At 46.1% G+C, this 17,408-nt stretch overlaps 1 protein-coding gene across 1 annotated transcript in view; it reads right to left on the bottom strand.

Annotated features, from left to right (window-relative positions):
• LOC144783414 (E3 ubiquitin-protein ligase rnf213-alpha-like) overlaps nucleotides 1-17,408 on the bottom strand; it is a 2,376,820-nt gene that overhangs the window by 1,274,537 nt on the left and 1,084,875 nt on the right. Inside the window, exon 20 of the mRNA XM_078662402.1 lies at nucleotides 3,561-3,675. Within this exon, the coding sequence (XP_078518528.1) occupies nucleotides 3,561-3,675 (115 nt within the window). The remainder of the gene's footprint in view (nucleotides 1-3,560; nucleotides 3,676-17,408) is intronic.

Genomic DNA, 17,408 nt, shown 5'->3' with positions numbered 1-17,408 from the left:
CCCTTACCTGTTATCCTCGCCATCGACCACAGGCAAAGTCTTCAAGGGAAGAAGCTGACCAGGACCTGCTAGACTGCCACCATTCCCTTCCAAGGAAGACAAACCGTCTGTTCCTGAAATGCCTTCGCCGATGATGGGCTGCGGTCAACCGGACACTGAGTGCTCCATGAGGCACCTGACACCTGCAATCTGATTTGCCACTGACTGGATGAGCAAGAGCGCAAAGAACGGATCAGAACTTTGAGGTATTTGGTGTGGCATGTGCTGAGACACCGGTACATTGGCAGGATGGTGAGCAATATCCCTGTGCCCCGTTGTGTTCAGTGGGAGGCTGGGCCATGATGGGTGATGGGGGACAGCTTCTGTGGGTCCGGCCGCAGAAACTGTCAAGCTGACCTGGCTAACAGTGGCTGCAGCAGGGGAGATTGGGCTGGCGGCCGGGATCTGCTGGTTACTCATGCCTGTAGGTTAGCTGGAATGGGGGTGTTTTGAGATGCAATGATCAATTGCTGAGAGAGACGCTGTGGGCCCATTGGCACCCATTGGGGCTGAAGTGAATGCAAGAAGTGTATACCCAGAGTGGGGGCACTCTGCTGCATAATGGAAGGCATTCCTTGGTGAATAGCAGTTGGTGCTTGCTGCGCTGTGGAGGGCAGGTTCAAGTGCTGACCCACTGCCACATAATGAATGGACTGCGAAGCAGCAGGCAGATTTACGGATTGACCCACGCTGTGACTAACTGGCGTTGCAGGGGGAAGATTTATTTTCTGGGCCACGCTCAGACTGCTGGCCACTGAGGTGGGCATCATCGTGGGTGTGTGTGCAACAGTCAGAGCAGGGGACATGAATTGTGCTTGTGCAGCTGTGTATTGCACGTTCATTCCGGCCAATATATGCACAGAATATCAAAGGAAACATCCAGATGCACAATTCCACCCATACTGTAAGTTCACAAACAGAAGGCCTAACAGGATGGTACTGGGGAGTGTTTTCAAAGTGATAGGACACGTCATCACTGAGCCAACCAAGTTATGAAAGGGAAGGGGGTACAATAAAGCCATCACATGACCTTACCTGTTGTCCTCGCCATTGACCACAGGAAACATCTTCAAGGGAAGAATTGGACCAGGACCCGCTAGGCTGCCACCACTCTCTAACATGCCCTTTGAGTGCATTTTACATTAAATCCCACACAGGCATCAGTGTGGGTTAAATGTGCTGAGATGTTTGCTACCAAACTCCCAGTTTTTTGTAAAAGTCATTATGTAGCTGTGGAGTTCGTAGTGACCAACACCTGGACAAAATACTCTTCACGGCTTTACTACACATACCGTGTCTAAGAATGGACTTAGACACTGTAGGGGTGGAAGGCTCATGTCTCTGTACCCTCACCTTATGGCAGGTCCATCCTGCTAGAGGAGTTCTTACCTAGGCCTTAGGCAGTGGATTGCAGGCATGGTAGACAGGGATGTATGCCATGTTGACTCTTCACTTTTCTCTGCACCAAACTAAGCAGCCTGCAGTGTGTGGATTAAGGTGCAGGGCCTCTCAGGGTGGCACAATCAGTGCTGCAGCCCTGAGAGGCCTTCTTTGGTCACAGAGCACTTGGTGCCCATGGTACCTTTTACAAGGGGCTTACTTGTGGCCAGGGATGTGCCAATTGTGGATACAAAGGTAAAGTCTTGGGAAGAGAACACAGGCCCTGGGAACCTGATTGGCACGGACCCATGGTACATCAAGTCAGGTTGAATCAGATGTCAGGCAAAAAGTGGGAGTAACCATGCAAAAAGGGTCACTTTCCTGTAGCTTTGAAGATATAACTTCCTTTCCTTCCTCAAAAGCTTGGAGGGCCTTGTGGCTCAGGTTTTTGAAGATTCTGTTACTATTTCCTTTCTTCAGTAAGTCATCAGTTATTGGAAAGTGGCTGATGGCCCGTTCAGGTGGGATGGTAGCACAGTAAACTGAAACAAACTGAAAGGGAAAGAAAAGGTTGTCTTTTCCTTATCTTTGGATTTCAAGGATTGGACAATTCATTTTGCTATGATCTAAGGAAATAATGTACTGTGATTCTCCTAGCTACTCTACCATCTCATCCACTCAAGATATAGGGTGAGTATTGAATTTGGGCATTTTATTAACTTCTCTGAAGTCACTACAAAAGCATATTGATTCAAACGATTTTGGGACCCGGACAAGAATAACTATTAGAAGTCCGATCACACCTAATTCCAGCATTTTCAGGACCTCCTTTTGAATAGTTGCTGTCTTCACCTTGGAAATTCTTTGTGTGACAATCCTCATGAGGTCTGTAATTATTGAGTGTTATATGAGATGGGTGTGCCCTAGATTAATTGAGAAAAGTTTAGGATACTTTCAATAGTTGAGTGATAAGAGTGCTAGTTATCAGAGAACTAATGGTCTTACAAATAAGCACAAGTGTAGTTGTACAAAGTTCTACATGGGAAAAAAGCGTATCTCTTTTCAATATGATATGAGAAACACATTATCTGTGGAAATGAACAAGTTACTAACCTTCAGTAACACTCTTTCTAAGCACTGATTTCTCAGCTCCAGAATATTTCCAGGGCCAGATTGGATCGGGAGATTTTTTCAGCATTTCTCTCGAGTGACTTCATACCACCCTAGAGGTGATGGTGCGTAGCTGCATGTAAGTGCCACCCTTGTACGCTGACCTAAGTTTCTAAATCTTTCTCCGTTCATGCCAATAGACATTGAGCACTTTGAAGAAATTGCTGGTGACAGGCTGTCACAGTCTAACTTGGGACTTCATTATGATGCTCAGAAGTCAACTCCACAGAGGAGTGGGGCGGGGTGGAGGGCAGTAAGGAATCTGCAGTTCTTTAGAGCATCCATCTAAAGCCGCATTATAGAAGATAGGTAACTTGTTCTTCTGATGGATACTGCTAACTATATATTCTTCACGCAAGAATAGATACCACAGCAGTACCTCCCAAGGTTGAGGCCATGAGAGACCTCGGAACAGGAAGTCTTGCAGGACCGAACAGGCAAAGTGGCCTTCCCATTGGACTTGACTGTCAATACAGTATCAATCTCTGAAAGTATGCACCGATGCCCACGTTTCAGTCTAAAAGATGTCCAGAACTATCACTGTTTTACCAGTGATGCTGTTATAGCCTTGGCCCCATAGAATGAATGAGCCCACAGGTGGTCTAGGCGTTCCTTTGTGGCAAGGGCATAGTAGATTTTAATGTAGAGCACTATCCATCTCAACAACATTTCTTCTGTGATTTCAGTGATTTCAGTTTGCAATTAGATTTATTTGGCTAGACTGACACAATTATTCAACAGATCCTATTTGGTATGTTTTTATCACCAAAACAAATTCCCAGTTGATGTGTAACAATTAAATTGTAACTATTTGCAAGAATTCCTTGCTGAAATTCTGAATTGACAAAACATTTGGCATATTTGGCAAAATAATAAAAAAATAAATCGCCAACATTTATTTCAAAGACACTTTCACTTGCAATGAGCAGCACAATGATAATTTTAATGCATATTCATGCTATAGTACTAACCTCGATACATCGCACAACCATGAAATAAAAGTCATCACGACTGCTTTGGTTTGATTCCAAAATGTCCTCCATTCTTGAAAAGTAGATTTGCAAATGTTTTTCTATTTCTCCTAGTCTGAAATGGAACATAAAATGTAAAATATGCTTGAAATGACTATCCGTTGAACTGCACTGCCAAGTTATATTTAACAGTTTAATTAAAACACTTATGCTCAATAAAAAAGCATTTAATACTACAGTACAAAAGTAAAATTGTATTGTATTGCCACAGTATAGTGGTGTACTTGATAAAATCCTTATTGTTGGAAGGGACTACCTGTCCCGAGTGAACACTGGGCTGGGAGGAGCCCTGCAGCGTTGCCGCACCCATGTCCTGTGTCCTGGGCCCTAGCCCTATACCTTTATTCATTTTCATTTTCAACAAGTGTGCAGCAGTAAAATAGTTACAATTGGCAAAAACAATAGAGATCAGTAGATCATACATTGGTAAGCCAAAAATTGTGATTTAGGGCAGTTCAGCTCTTGCTACCATACTAGGTTTTCCTCCCCAACAATTACTAATCATTCTCCCTTCCAGACGTGCTCGGGTTAGTATCAGAGTCACACGTGTCACTCTCATCCAAGTTAGAATTAAAAAATGCGGGACACAACTCCCTCCAGTAAGGTGATCCTCAAGCTTCTCGTCCCTTCTGCTTAATTTCATTTGGGACTCTTCCGCTAATGTCCACTCTCTCACATCCCGGTGCCATGCTTCAACCGTGGGGACAGGTTGACCCATCCATGTTATAGCAATTCTGCGTTTTGCTAACACCAAAAGCAGCTGCAGTAGTTTGTGAGCCATTTTGCGCTCCTTGGGCATTCTGACAGATCTCAATAAGCAGTGTAGTGGCGAACGTTCGACTGGAAAACCCATACACTTCTGTACATCGGCTATCACCCGGATCCAGAATGATAACACCATGGGGCACTTCCAAGCTAAGTGTAAAAAGTCAGCTCCTTCCTCACCACATCATGGGCAATCATCTGGTCGGGAAGGCATAATATGACGAAGTCTCAAAGGCGTCATGTATGTGCGATGTAAAAAGTTGTAATGCCCCAACTTAAAACAAGCATTACACGATACTGTATCAGTAAGCCCGCTAATAGCAGTCCATGTCTTGTCATCCATGAGTGTGCCTAAGTCTGCACCTCATTCCGCTCTCAGCTTGAGCGGAGGACCAGTCACGTCCAGCCTCATTGCATTATACAGTAAACAAATCAACCGATATCCTGCGGCTTAGTAATATTTCTAGGTTATGCGTCGCCTGTGGGATAGCGGGTAGGCGGCCCATGTCACTTTAAATATTTCTGTCAGTCTTGCATAATGCAGGTAGTTACACTGTCCCAGCGCGAAAACCCCACATGCCTGCTCATACGTAATGATTGATGGCCCATATGTCTAAAAAGACATATGTGCCATCATTTGACGCATTAGGGCCAATATACATATGGGAAGTTCCTGGTGAAAAAGAGCATGTTTCATGACAAGTTCCCCGTAAAGTTGCCATATACGTGCTGTGTGGTGCCCTATGCAAGGCTCGGCATCCGTGACCCCGCACCCTTCATCAGGGCCACAGGCAATCTGTCTGCAGGAACAAGTCGTGTCAATCTGCTCTCCCAGTTGTCCCCCTCGTCAAACCACAGGGCCGCATGTTGTAGGTGTGCCGCTTAGGGCACCACACGGCACGTATATGGCAACTTTACGGGGAACTTGTCAATTTTTAGTAATAGAAGTCCAGTCTCAGTGCTTCCAGCCCCCCCCCACTCCTTGTACCATTGGGACAGGGTGCTCAGGGCTACTCTGCTGCTGTAACCTGCCCAGAGCAGTGAGATGAGTACTGAGTTCATTAGAAGTTTTGGGGAGAGAGCATAATAAATTCTGTAAAGCATAAAGACAGCATGGCAGCACCACCATCTTGGACACCGCCAGTCTGCCCATCAGCGAAAGCGGCAACAAGTTCCAAAAGGACACCGACCTTCACAATGCAGCAATGACCCTATCCACATTAAGGTGCAACAGTTGGGCATCCATATGTGCCACCTGTACACCCAAATAGTGACAGTGTGCCAGTTCCCAGCATAACCCAAGACAGGGAAGAAGATCTAAAGGTATAGTTGCCAATGCTTGCCAGAGGAAAGATTAAGGATTTAGAACAATTAAGGTGCAGGCTGGAGAGGTCACAAAAGTCATATAGGAGACGCAACAGCCTAGACAGTGCCTCGCGAGGTGAAGCTAGATAGAAAAGCCAATTTATTATTATTTTTATAGATTTGAAGCTTGTCCTACAACAGTGTAAACACAGCCCTGAGGAAGACCTTGACAAAAAACAAAGGTGCAGGTCCCACAAAGACAAGGTCGAAACGCGTCGGCGATATTTATTGGTCATAAAGTTTAAGAAAAGTTTAAATAAAACGTCAGATATTGTGACTAACGTATGGCATGAAAAAGATATATTTTTCTGCTACGAACATGAAGAGTTGAATAGGATCAAGAAAAAGTTATACCTTGACATCCCAAAGTCAGTAGGACACTGTGTACAGGAAATAGTTGTATTTCTTCAAATGTACATAAAGAGACAGAAATTCTATGTATATAAATGTACAGTAGAAATGTTGTAAATATTGTTAATGTAGTACATGTAAAGTGAAGAGGAAAATTGGAAATGCAATAAATGAATAGAAAAAGAAAAAGTAAAATCATTTGAATACATACAGAGTCAATAAAAGGGACTACTGTGAAAAATAATTTTGTAATTTATGGTGTCAGGGGTAATTGTGTTTTGTGACAAGTATACTTTTGATTCAAGCCCCTGTTCTCCTAAAGGAATCATCCCCATTTATATAAACCGCTAGATAGAAAAGGGCATCATCCACGCACAGTGATATCATGTGCATGGCTCCACCCGCACGAATGCCCCAGTTCTCGAGTTCTCATCTCACCCAAACCGCCAGTGGTTCTATCACCAGGGCAAACAACTGGTGAGAGTGGGCATCCCTGACGTGCGTGTTCCCCGTTCCAGTGACCACACTTCAGAATGACTCTGGCCCACGTGTACCCTTGCGCAAAGGTTCGTATAGAGTAGTTTGAGCCAGTGCCGAAACAGTGGCCCTATGACCACCACTCTCAACACCTCCAGTAAGTATCCCCAATCCACTGTATAGATGGCCTTTTCCAGATGTATCGATACTAGGGCCACCACCTCATCCCTATGCTTCACTTCGTGTAGTATATGAGACAGTCGCCGCAAGTTCAAGCAGGTGTTACTGCGGGGAATAAACCTGCCCTGGTCCACGTGGACCCGGTGGAGTATATGTGGGGCTAGGGGAGTTGCCAACAGCTTACACAAAACGTTTACATCTGCATATATCATGGTAAGCGGGCGGTAAGCCAATGGATCCAGTTCATTGCCCCCGGGTTTCAAGAACATGCATATCTCCCTCTATCTCATAGAGGGAATAATACGCCATAGTCAAGTGCCTCCCTGAACACCTATAGGAGGCTTTGCGCCACCGTAGCTGAAAAGCCCTGCTAAAACTCGGACGGGAAGCCATCTCCCCCCAGAACCTTCGGCCTAGGAATTTCCTGCAGCGCCGCACGTTCTTCTTCCAGTGTCAACTGGGCATTAAGCATCTCCACATTCAACGGGCCAAGCCGTGTTATGGTCAACCCTTCCATAAACGGCGTGTAGCGGTTCACATGGAAAGCCAGGAACTGCCGCGTACACTCGCTGCAAGTGTCGTTCATACACCTCTAGTTTACTGGCTCTAGTGTACACTGTCGTGCCCTCAGGTGTGAGCAGGCGGGCCGTCTGGGGTGGGGTTTGTTCCATCCGCAAGATCCAGGCCAGGAATTGTCCACCTCCCTATGTAAGCATTGTCGATATTGATGGTGTGTGTACTTATCAAGCATGTCCCATATGTAGCTAATATGTCTGTGCATACACCCGGCGTGTTGCCCAGCCTTTGGGCCGCGGAGCGGGACCTCAACTCCCTTTCACAGCTGCTAGATCGTGTTTTGCTCCCAGTCTGGCCCACTGTCGCCCCTGGAAATGTCTTCACCTCACTGAGGGCCACTGAGTCCTTTCTGACATTGCTTTGGACTTTTCAGTGCGGCGGTCCACCACAGCGATTGCATCCACAAGGGGGCTGACCTCAACCCCTCACCTCCGCCGCCTCACTAGGTAAGTTTCACTGCAGCTCCAGTTGCAGCCCAGGCTGTTACCAGGGAATGCCTCTAAGGGCTACAGCACCTATAGTACCTCTCTTAGAGGCCCTGAACCTTAATACCCACACACTACCATTGCAGGCTGCATGGTTTGGTGCAGTGGAAGTGAAGAGACGACATGGCACACATCCCTGTGTGCCATGCCTACAACCCACTGCCTGCGGCCTAGGTAAGCCTCCCCTCTAGCAGGGTGCATTAGCTTCAGGTGAAGTGAGGGTACAGTGGCATGAGCCCTGTACCCCTTCAGTGTCTTAGTCCATTCTTAGACACTGTAAGTGCAGTAAAGCCATTAAGAGTATATGGTCTGGGAGTTTACGAACTCCACAGCCACATAATGGCTCTACTAAAACCTGGGAAGTTTAGTAGCAAACTTTTCGGCACATTAAACCCACACTGATGCCAGTGTGGGATTCAATTAAAAATGTAAATGTAAATGTGTGTATACATCTCGGGGCATCCTGGCGCTGTATACCGCTGTGGAACCCTTCCTGGCTTTCCCTGTGAGATGCCCCCTCCTGGGCACCCCCAAGGTGAAGCCAGGCGTCCCAGCCCTGTTGGGGCCATTGTGGAGATTAAGCAAGCTATTGCCCAGAGTTGCAGAGTGTGACTCACGATTAGAGTAGGCTGCACTCAGAGGGCATCTTAGAGATGCATCCTGAAAAACGACCAGTCCTGGTGTGGTTCGGCTGCCTGCTATTTGCCATTACCAGATAAGTTTCTGGACCCCTAGTCAGAGATGTCATGCCTCCTCCCTCAGATGGGCTGGGTCCACGAAGGGGAAGCTTCAAAGACGTGCCACCTTTGTGAGAGGTCCCTGCCTTTTGCTCCCCCTAGCAACTGACTCCTATTGGTTCTGCCACCCACTTTGGGAGGGAGAATCGGTGGGAAAACCAAGCTAGGAGGAGAGGTGTGCCGACCTTTGCCAACCCCACCCCTCAGGTGGGGAGGCGAGGTGAGGCAAACATCTCAGTCTCCTCCATCTTGAAGATGAAGGGACCTAACCAATCAGGAAAAGACTCATGCCCCCCTCCCACTGGAGGGTGGCATAAGAAGGTGTGTACCCACCCCAAAGAAGAGACCCATGGGTCCTGACCTGTACACGCCCTAAATCTAATATTTAGGGGCGCCACCCTGAACCTTGCCTCCGCAGAATTGAGGAAGTAAGAAGAAGGACGAAGAGCAATGCTGACCCAGGAAGAAGAGGAAACCTGCTGCTTAGGCCCCAGCCCTACCGGCCTGTCCTGTCTCCGAAGAACACAGTGTGTCCAGCAGCCAGCAGTCCCCAGAGGACTTGCCCTGCACTCACCTTACAGACTCTGTCTCCCGTGAGCAGCGGATTTTCTCACCAAAAACTCCAAGACCAGAATACGGATTTCAGTGACTCCGGGATTCTGCACCTTTTTGCACCTGACACCCATGGCCCAAGTTCGAGTGACCCAACACCACATGGCGGTCTCCCCACCTATCCTGACCTGGGATCTGGTGATCTCCGACCTCCTGCAAGCCTCAAAACGATGCCTGCGGCCTCAACCTGAAGGGTCCCCCCAACCGCGACAAGAGCTGGTAAGAAAACCTGAAGCCAAAAGACACCCCTGCACCTGATGCCCTGTGGCCTTGTGTGGCCCAACCAACGGAGTCCAGACACCCCCAAGAGTCCTACTTACCTCTCTAGCTGGTGGTTACCTTCGGTAAGCCTCCCTGCCGGAGCCTGCAGCAACCTTTCCGAACCGAAGGACTCCATTGAAAAGCACAGGGACCCCAACGTGTCCTTGGCACCATGCACCTGGCCGCCCCGGTGCAGCTGGTGGTGCATCTCCGGTGCCGATTGATGGCCCCTGCAGGGCTGACCTTAACCCCAGAAGCTTTGCTCCAACACCGAGTGGCCTGCTCGTAAGCAGCCCCTAACCGAAGGCCACCTTAGCCCTATTGGCAAACATTAGGCCCCTGCACTCTGCATCCGGCTGCCCCAGTGCCGCTGGTGGTGCAACTCGAGTGCCAACCTAGACCTAGGGGAACCTTGGTCTTAACCCCCAAAACTCCCACTTGTCAGACGCTTTCCTACCTGTGAAACCAATAACCATTTTTTCCTCAAAAACCCAAGATTTTGGTCTAAAATGTTCAAAGAATTGAACTGCTGTTTGTATGGCAAAACAGTAACTCAAGCCAAGTAAAGTCTTACTTACAGTGTATTGTGTAATGTTCATGTGTTGTATCTGGACATACCACCCCCAAGACTCAAAGTAATCTTAAAGTAACTGAAAAGTATTCTAAACGTAATTATTGTGTAATGTAAACTGCTTTTTGAATCAATTCCAATATGTAACTATTGCAAATTCAACCACAACTGCATTTCCTTGTGAAGTCCTGCATTTGAGAGTATATTTTACTCAAATGTGCCAAGTCCTGCTTGGTTCTAAGATTAAAAGATAAGTGTATCTTTTTTATACTTATCAAATTGGTCTGGATTCAGTCTCTGTTAGTACTTACCTAGTTTAGCCTCTGCTATACCTCTGGGGGCTCCCTGGAATCTGTGCACACTATATCTTACTCTGGTATAGTATATATAGAGACAGTTTCCTACAACGTGCCAGAGTGAATGCAGGATGAGGAGGTTTGGACCACTAAGCTCTCTGGGGTTGGGTGCTGGGTAAGGAAACTGAGATCCCTGGTCATTGGGGCGATGGTGGTCTGGAATCGTCCTATTCACGGGAGACCCTGTGCAGGGCTTGGACCAGACCCCAAGTAGAACATCTGTAAGGGCTTTATTAAATGGGAGTAAAGACTCTGAGGTAGTGACTCCCAGTTGCAGTAACTCTGTCAAGACGTTAGCCCTGACTGCCACTGAGGACAACTGAATGTCCATGACCTTAGTTGCCCGTGCACCGCCATAGTAAAAGAGATTCCCTCTTTAGTAACCATAGTAGGAGTGGAAACAAGGCCAGTGCCCAGTGAGATGTCTAACCCACTGGCACCACCCAGCTCCTCATACTAGTTCTCCTCTTCATCTGGGTCTTCTCTTAAGGGTCCACAGACTCCTCCCAAACATATTAAAGCCTATCCAGAAAATAAGGCACTGACTCCACTCCGGGGATAATGTCCTTGGTAGGTGCCGGAAGCTGAATCGCACGATGGCCATTTTGCTCTGCGTCAGAGTTGGGTATGATGATGGGGATGGCGCTCCTTAGGGGCGTCTGTCGTACCGGCAGTGGAGCAGGTCCTAAGTAAGGTCTTGGTCGCACCGGTGGCTCCACTCTGGACCCAGCAAGACATTCTTAGGGCCCAGCTGGTGCTGAGGGCAAACACACTGGCGTGATTCCAGTGGGGGTCTTCCAATGCCTCTGGGGCCAAAGGCACTCCAGTGGGGCCAGGCCATCCAAAAATAAGGTGGCGGCTGCTCTGGGAAATCTGATCCCTCCGACTCACAGTGCCTTAAGTGCTGACGCTCCCTCATCTTGTCAGATGACTTTGACAGTCACAGGGAACTCGTAGAGTGTTTGGACTCCTTTGACTTCTTGTACTTGTGGGACTTCCCAGTTGACTTCGAGTGTGATGAGGAACGTTGGTAGGGGCTCCTCGAACTGTCCCGGGACCTTCCATGGGAACGGGACTTCAAGCGTTGCAGAGTTGACTGACTTAGGGTGGCGTGAAGCTTGAGAATTCGCTCCCTAAACACTTTCAGGTGCATGACTCAGCAGTCCTCACATGCCCTGGAGTCATGTCCCGGCTCCAGGAACCACAAATACACCAAGTGGGGGTCTGTCACCGACATTTGCCTGTTACAGGATCCACGTGGTTTGATACCAGCCAGTTTCTTGGGTGACATCCTCACACCAGGAGATGCAATCTCACAAAAAAACAGCGTCAAAACATCGAAAAAAGGTCAGTCAAAAAATGAGTGAGGGTAGGTCAATCCGGATCAGGGCTATCTGGCATAGAAAGGAAAAGAACTGACGTTAGCGCACAGAGGTGGTGCCTATATCGCTAGCCCGCACGTTATTTCTGGGGTGGACGATGCCAAAGCAGAGCCGAACTGCATCATCTACTGGTGCGTAAAAATATTCTGGATCCAGTCTGACTCCTGGGTATATTCATATGTAAGGAATCTACAGCTACAAGTCTCGATCAGATTCATATTTTCATGTAAACGTCTCTTCCACTTGGGACACCTACCTACCACCAATTGTACAAGATATAGGGCCAAACAAGGGACTTTTTTCCATTCAACATGGGCCTGTCCAGTAATTCAGAAATACTAGTCTAAAAATGCTAAGACATTGACCAAAGTATTGCATATCCTGATCACAATATTCCCTAAATTGGCATAGTTGGGCATTATGGAAAAAGATTTTCCAGAATATGCTAGAATACTTATTGAGTCCATTTCCTGGTAGCAAAACAAGATACAGCAACTTTGCATAATGCCTGTGGTTCCACTAATGATTGAATTGCAACAGGGTATCGTATAGAAGCGCGGTCATAGAGAAAGCAATTTATTAAGCACGAGAATGCCCACACAAATACTTGGAAATACGGGAAACGTCATAGCCTTTTTTGATTGAGTATGTGACTTAACAGTAAAAGATACTGACGAGGTCAGCTAGTCGTTGAATGTAAGTAAGCATTACATATTCTCTGTAATAATGTTGATTAGAAATGTGCCTATGTTAAATGTGTCATCATGGTTTTGTTGTGATTGCAAAAACTGAATAAAAGTATTTTATATAAAAAATAAAAATAAAAAATAGCAGCAGCTAAAAGAAGATTACTTTTCTGAGGTGTCCATAATTCTGGACCCAATAAGTCCACAGGTACTACTGTAAGATCTCATTCTTACACAGGCATAGGAACTACAGCAAATCATTAGGCCAACAGTCCCAAAAAGAATAACACTGCTCTCGCAGTCTAAAGTAGGGGAACTGTTGAATTTTGAGTTTATTTCCAAACAACTCAGTGGAGAAGTGTGGCTCACTGGTTAGAGGAGGCAGACCTGGAAGCAGAGGTCAGCCCGGGACCAGGGTTCAATTCCCGGCTCGGCGGGGTCTTGAGTCCTAAAATGTCCATGGACTCGACAATTCTCGCTCCGGTGCCTACTGGATTCACGGGTTCACACTCTGCGACTCTGGGCAATAGCTTGCTTAATCTCCACAACGGCCCCTCGCGGTGGGATGCCTGGCTTTCACCTTGCGGATACCCTGCTGGGGTTATCTCACAGGGGAATACCAGGACGGGTTCCCTAAGCAAGCGCTTAGAGACCGCTTGGTGATTTGCGCTATATAAAATTCCTGTACATATATAAAATTCCTGTACATGAACTCAGCAGCCTGTACTGGGGGTGGATACGCATTGAGACATACCGTATGTAGAATCACTGATAAAAACTTGATTGTAACAAGACAACATGGCTTGGGAGATGCATAGCCTGTGCCAAAGCAAGGTTGTAATGGAAAGACTGTGAGGTAACTGGCGGGCAAAAAAATATCTCAGCAACCAATCACCCAGGTAGAAGAAACAACATTGGTCCTGACGATTATGGTTTGCCCTCACCACTGCTATCATCTCTGTAAAAATTCTAGGGGTGGAGGGCAACTGGAAGGGCACGACTCCAGCATAGTGATGATGACCTTCTATCACATATCTCGAATACCTTCTGTCCTATATAGAGACTAGAATACGGAAATAAGTATCTCTTGATATCCAGAGACTCTATCCTCTCTTGTTCCTGCAAAGCCTGCAACATCTTCTGAACTGTTAGCATTGTAAACTTTTCAGTCTTTAAATATTTATTTTGAAGTCTCAGAACTAATATCAGGTAAACACCTACCACTTTTCCTGAGTATGAGGAAGATCCTAGACTTGCACCACTCCAATCTCTGGCAGCAGACTTAGCTTGATTGGTCTTTTTGCTAAGAGTGAAGCAATCATCAAGATAGATGTGTGCTGATGGGAACAAGGGCACTAGTGCAAGTATATCCTTAATGGTCAGAATTACTTTATTTCAAAATCGGAAGAATCCATTGTTTTCAAGTTATCTCCACCCAATTTTTAGGCCTCGCCTAGGCAGCGCATGCGCTGTCTTCGAGAAATGTAGTATTCAGTCTATAGGCTTTGAAGACAGCCTGCACTTACCTGGGGTTCTTTTGTTTGCCTGTACAAATTCCTTTGTTTTCATTTGTCGTTACCATACATGTGTACTGCCTTTGGGCTGTTTTGTTCCACCCCGGAGACTGCCCCTGCTACATGAATCAGGTCACTTTTGGGCAAATATTTCGTTTCAGCACACTACTTTTGCTTTGTCTAGTATTTTTTTGTTTGTATGTATGCTCAGAGCCGTCCGTGGTGATTCGACACACAGCATGGTGGCCGTGTGCCTTTCATTTGTCTGTACGTTGCCCGCAGCCTCTTCCACCTGTAACGCTGAAGGTCTCTCCCCACGGCCTGGGCTTTAGAGTCGCTGCCGTGAAACCCCCAGCAGGCAGGACACAAACTAAGCAGGATGCATATAATGGCTTCTGCTCGCTGCAACAAAACAAGCGCATTAACTTCAACAAGCTCTTTCACTTTATTTACATTTTCAGCAATGGACTTTGACCATTTCTGATACTCAGGCGAAAGACACTGAAGTGGGGTTGGGAGCATGCAGTCAGATTTCCTCTACGATTACTGTTTTAAAATGCTGAGTGATATTGGTTGTGCTGTACACTTTTCATCTCGTTATATAGGCAGAGACAGCAGCAGGCAGCACTTTGGTAACCCTTGTTCCTTCCTCCGTCCATTGTTCTGTTTCCTGCTTACCCTCCCCCATGCCCTGAGAATAAAGGCTGCAAGCCAGCTGCCAGCCACGCATGGTTGTGTGTTAGCTCCGGCCTGACCTCACCCGGACAGGGTCTGTGCGCTCCTCGTTGACTAAAAGCACTCCTTCCTGCCACCTAATGCTTTCACTCAACACCAGGGAGGCGTTAGCCAGCCAAGGTGAGTGTGTCCTTCACCCGCGTCATACACAACGCTCCAAAGTGTTATCAAAAGAAAAACTATTTTTCAGTTCACGTCTGGAAACATCTTCCTGTGACTACCTTTTGAAGCACTCATAGTTTCCCATAAGTGCTAGAAAAGTACACACTAACACCCTGATTCATGTTACTTAACACCAGTGTTAAATACTTCTATCCCACAGACCTATTTTAACATCTATAGCTGTATGTTGTGGATAGACGTATTCTGTTCGATACAAATGAGATTGTTTATCATTGAATGGCTTTATTGCCATTCTCCGTTCTCATTTTATTGATTTCCGATTCAAAGGTATCAGACTGCATCTCTCTCCCCCACCTCAAGAACTACAAGCACTTCTTTCAATCCTTTTTATTTTTTGCATTGTTATATAGCTTCTTGCAAGGATACATTGGTCTGTTTTCCTTATCTTAGATGTGCTTATTGGTTAAATACTCGACTAGACTCCATAATTTAGCATTTACTTTTTATTTTACATATAATACAATCAAGTTTACATATCTGTTATTTTTAAAAACACATAATCAAATCATACCTGACATGTTATGGATAGGTAAAAGACATTGTCATTTACAACGCCAACAGCTATAACTCTTGCAAACGCGAGACCTATTGCTTTGCAAATGCTTGCTTTAAGTGTCTGCCACTTGGCCCCCAACCAGAATGGTGTCATAATGTCATGGGTTCTGAGAGGGTTTTGTGTTGATGGAGTTGAAGAAAAGGATGAAGATGAAATAGCTTGCTTGCCACATCCACAGTATGGATGAAAATGCTCTTGCTAGAGCGAATGTAAAGTTTGCCCTCAATTTGCAAATTGGTGGGTATTGCCTCTGAAATAATGGTAATGCAGGTAAAACCATCTTAAAGGAGAGTCTAAGATCAGAGGCGAGACATGACATAGCTCTGTTTGAACTTCTCAAGAAACAGATTTATTTTTAACCCGAATGGAGGGGCCTAACCCTTCTCTGTGTATCTGGTTCTTTGGCTTGACAAAATCTGAATCTGGCCTAAAACCACACTAGGTAACGTGTTATTTTATATGAAATTATTTTGATTGATTACAAGAAGCAGGTAAATAGCTAAAGCTGTTTGTAGGAGAGTCAAAAAAGTCTATGAATTCCACACCCACACAGCCCTACCATCAGATTTGAAAGCACCATACACATTACACACAGAAGTGTGGCTCAATGGTTAGAGCGGCAGACACTGATGCAGAGGTCTAGCCCTGGACCAGGGTTCAATTCCCCGCCTCGGCGGGTCTTGGGCTCAAAATTCCACGGACCTGATAATTCTCGCCTCGGTGCCTATTCCAATCATGGAGTCCCACTCTGCAACTCTGGGCAATAGCTTGCTTAGTCTCCACAACGGCCCCCACAACGCTAAGGATGCCTGACCTCCACCTTGGGGGTGCCCAGGAGTGGACACCTCACAGGGAAAGCCAGGATGGGTTCCACAGCGGTAATCGTACAAGCGCCTTGAGACCCTTGCGGGTGAGTAGTGCGCTATACAAGTATCAATTTACATTTACATTACATTACCTCAGAGGAAGGCAACACACATAATACCATCAATAGAAGCACCACATACAGGCAAAGGGCCTTATTAAGAGTTTGGTGGTAGGGTACTCTTCCAGAAAGTGTATTGAGAGTTGGAAGAACCACTGGGAGAAACCTTAGGGCACGTTAGGCCATTCAAATATTTCCTGAAAACGGCTGCCACTTGAGATTTTGTTACTTGTTAACAAAAAGATTTGCAGAGGCCTTTATTCATAGTGCATGCTCCACAATTTGAATGTTGTTAAGGTATTCACAACAACAGCACTCCCATCACAGCACAGAGATCCCCTGGGACGGCAGGCTGCCAGCCAAGTGACAAATGAGGTCTAAAATATCATAAAGGGAAATAAATCACACACTATACACCGGAGAAGGAACACCATACATATTATTCAAGAGGCAGCACTGTATGACAGCACCCTAACTCATTGGCATAAACCACGTTACCCAGAAGAAGACAAGCAATAACACACCCGCACTATTACGCTCACAATATCAGTTTATTCAAAGGAGAATATCTCATGTAGGAAACTGGATCTCAAGACCTGGCTCTTTGACTGATCCGGATCTGCTATCCCCATCCACCCACTGCCTTGAGGCCCTCACTGGTGAGTAGTGCGCTTTACAAACCCCTGATTGATTGATTTTTCTGTATATACTATACCAAAACCTAGTACAGTGTGCACAGAGGCGAGTATCCCTTATGAGTGGACATGGGTTACTAAAGTAATCACAGGTTGCTCTTTCTACGGGTAGCTGTGGTTGAGCAGCTTTAGGCTCATCAGAGAAGAGAGTTAAGACATTCACTGCATACACTAAGTCAATAACTGAGACACGCACACAAAAAGGAAAGCCATACCAATTTATAAAAATATGTAGTTATTTTTATAAATGTGTTCTTTATAAAAACTCAAGAACTCGGTACAGGTAAGTACTTTGGCACAGAATCACTTTTACGTATCTTTTGTAGGTTAGAAACACAGTTTGTACTCTACCGCCCTCACGCCCTCACTCTACCAC

Source organism: Lissotriton helveticus, chromosome 9, assembly GCF_964261635.1.
Source record: "Lissotriton helveticus chromosome 9, aLisHel1.1, whole genome shotgun sequence".
NCBI classification, from domain to species: domain Eukaryota; kingdom Metazoa; phylum Chordata; class Amphibia; order Caudata; family Salamandridae; genus Lissotriton; species Lissotriton helveticus.
Note: the sequence above shows the minus strand (reverse complement) of the source record. Positions and strands in the feature narration are given on the sequence as shown.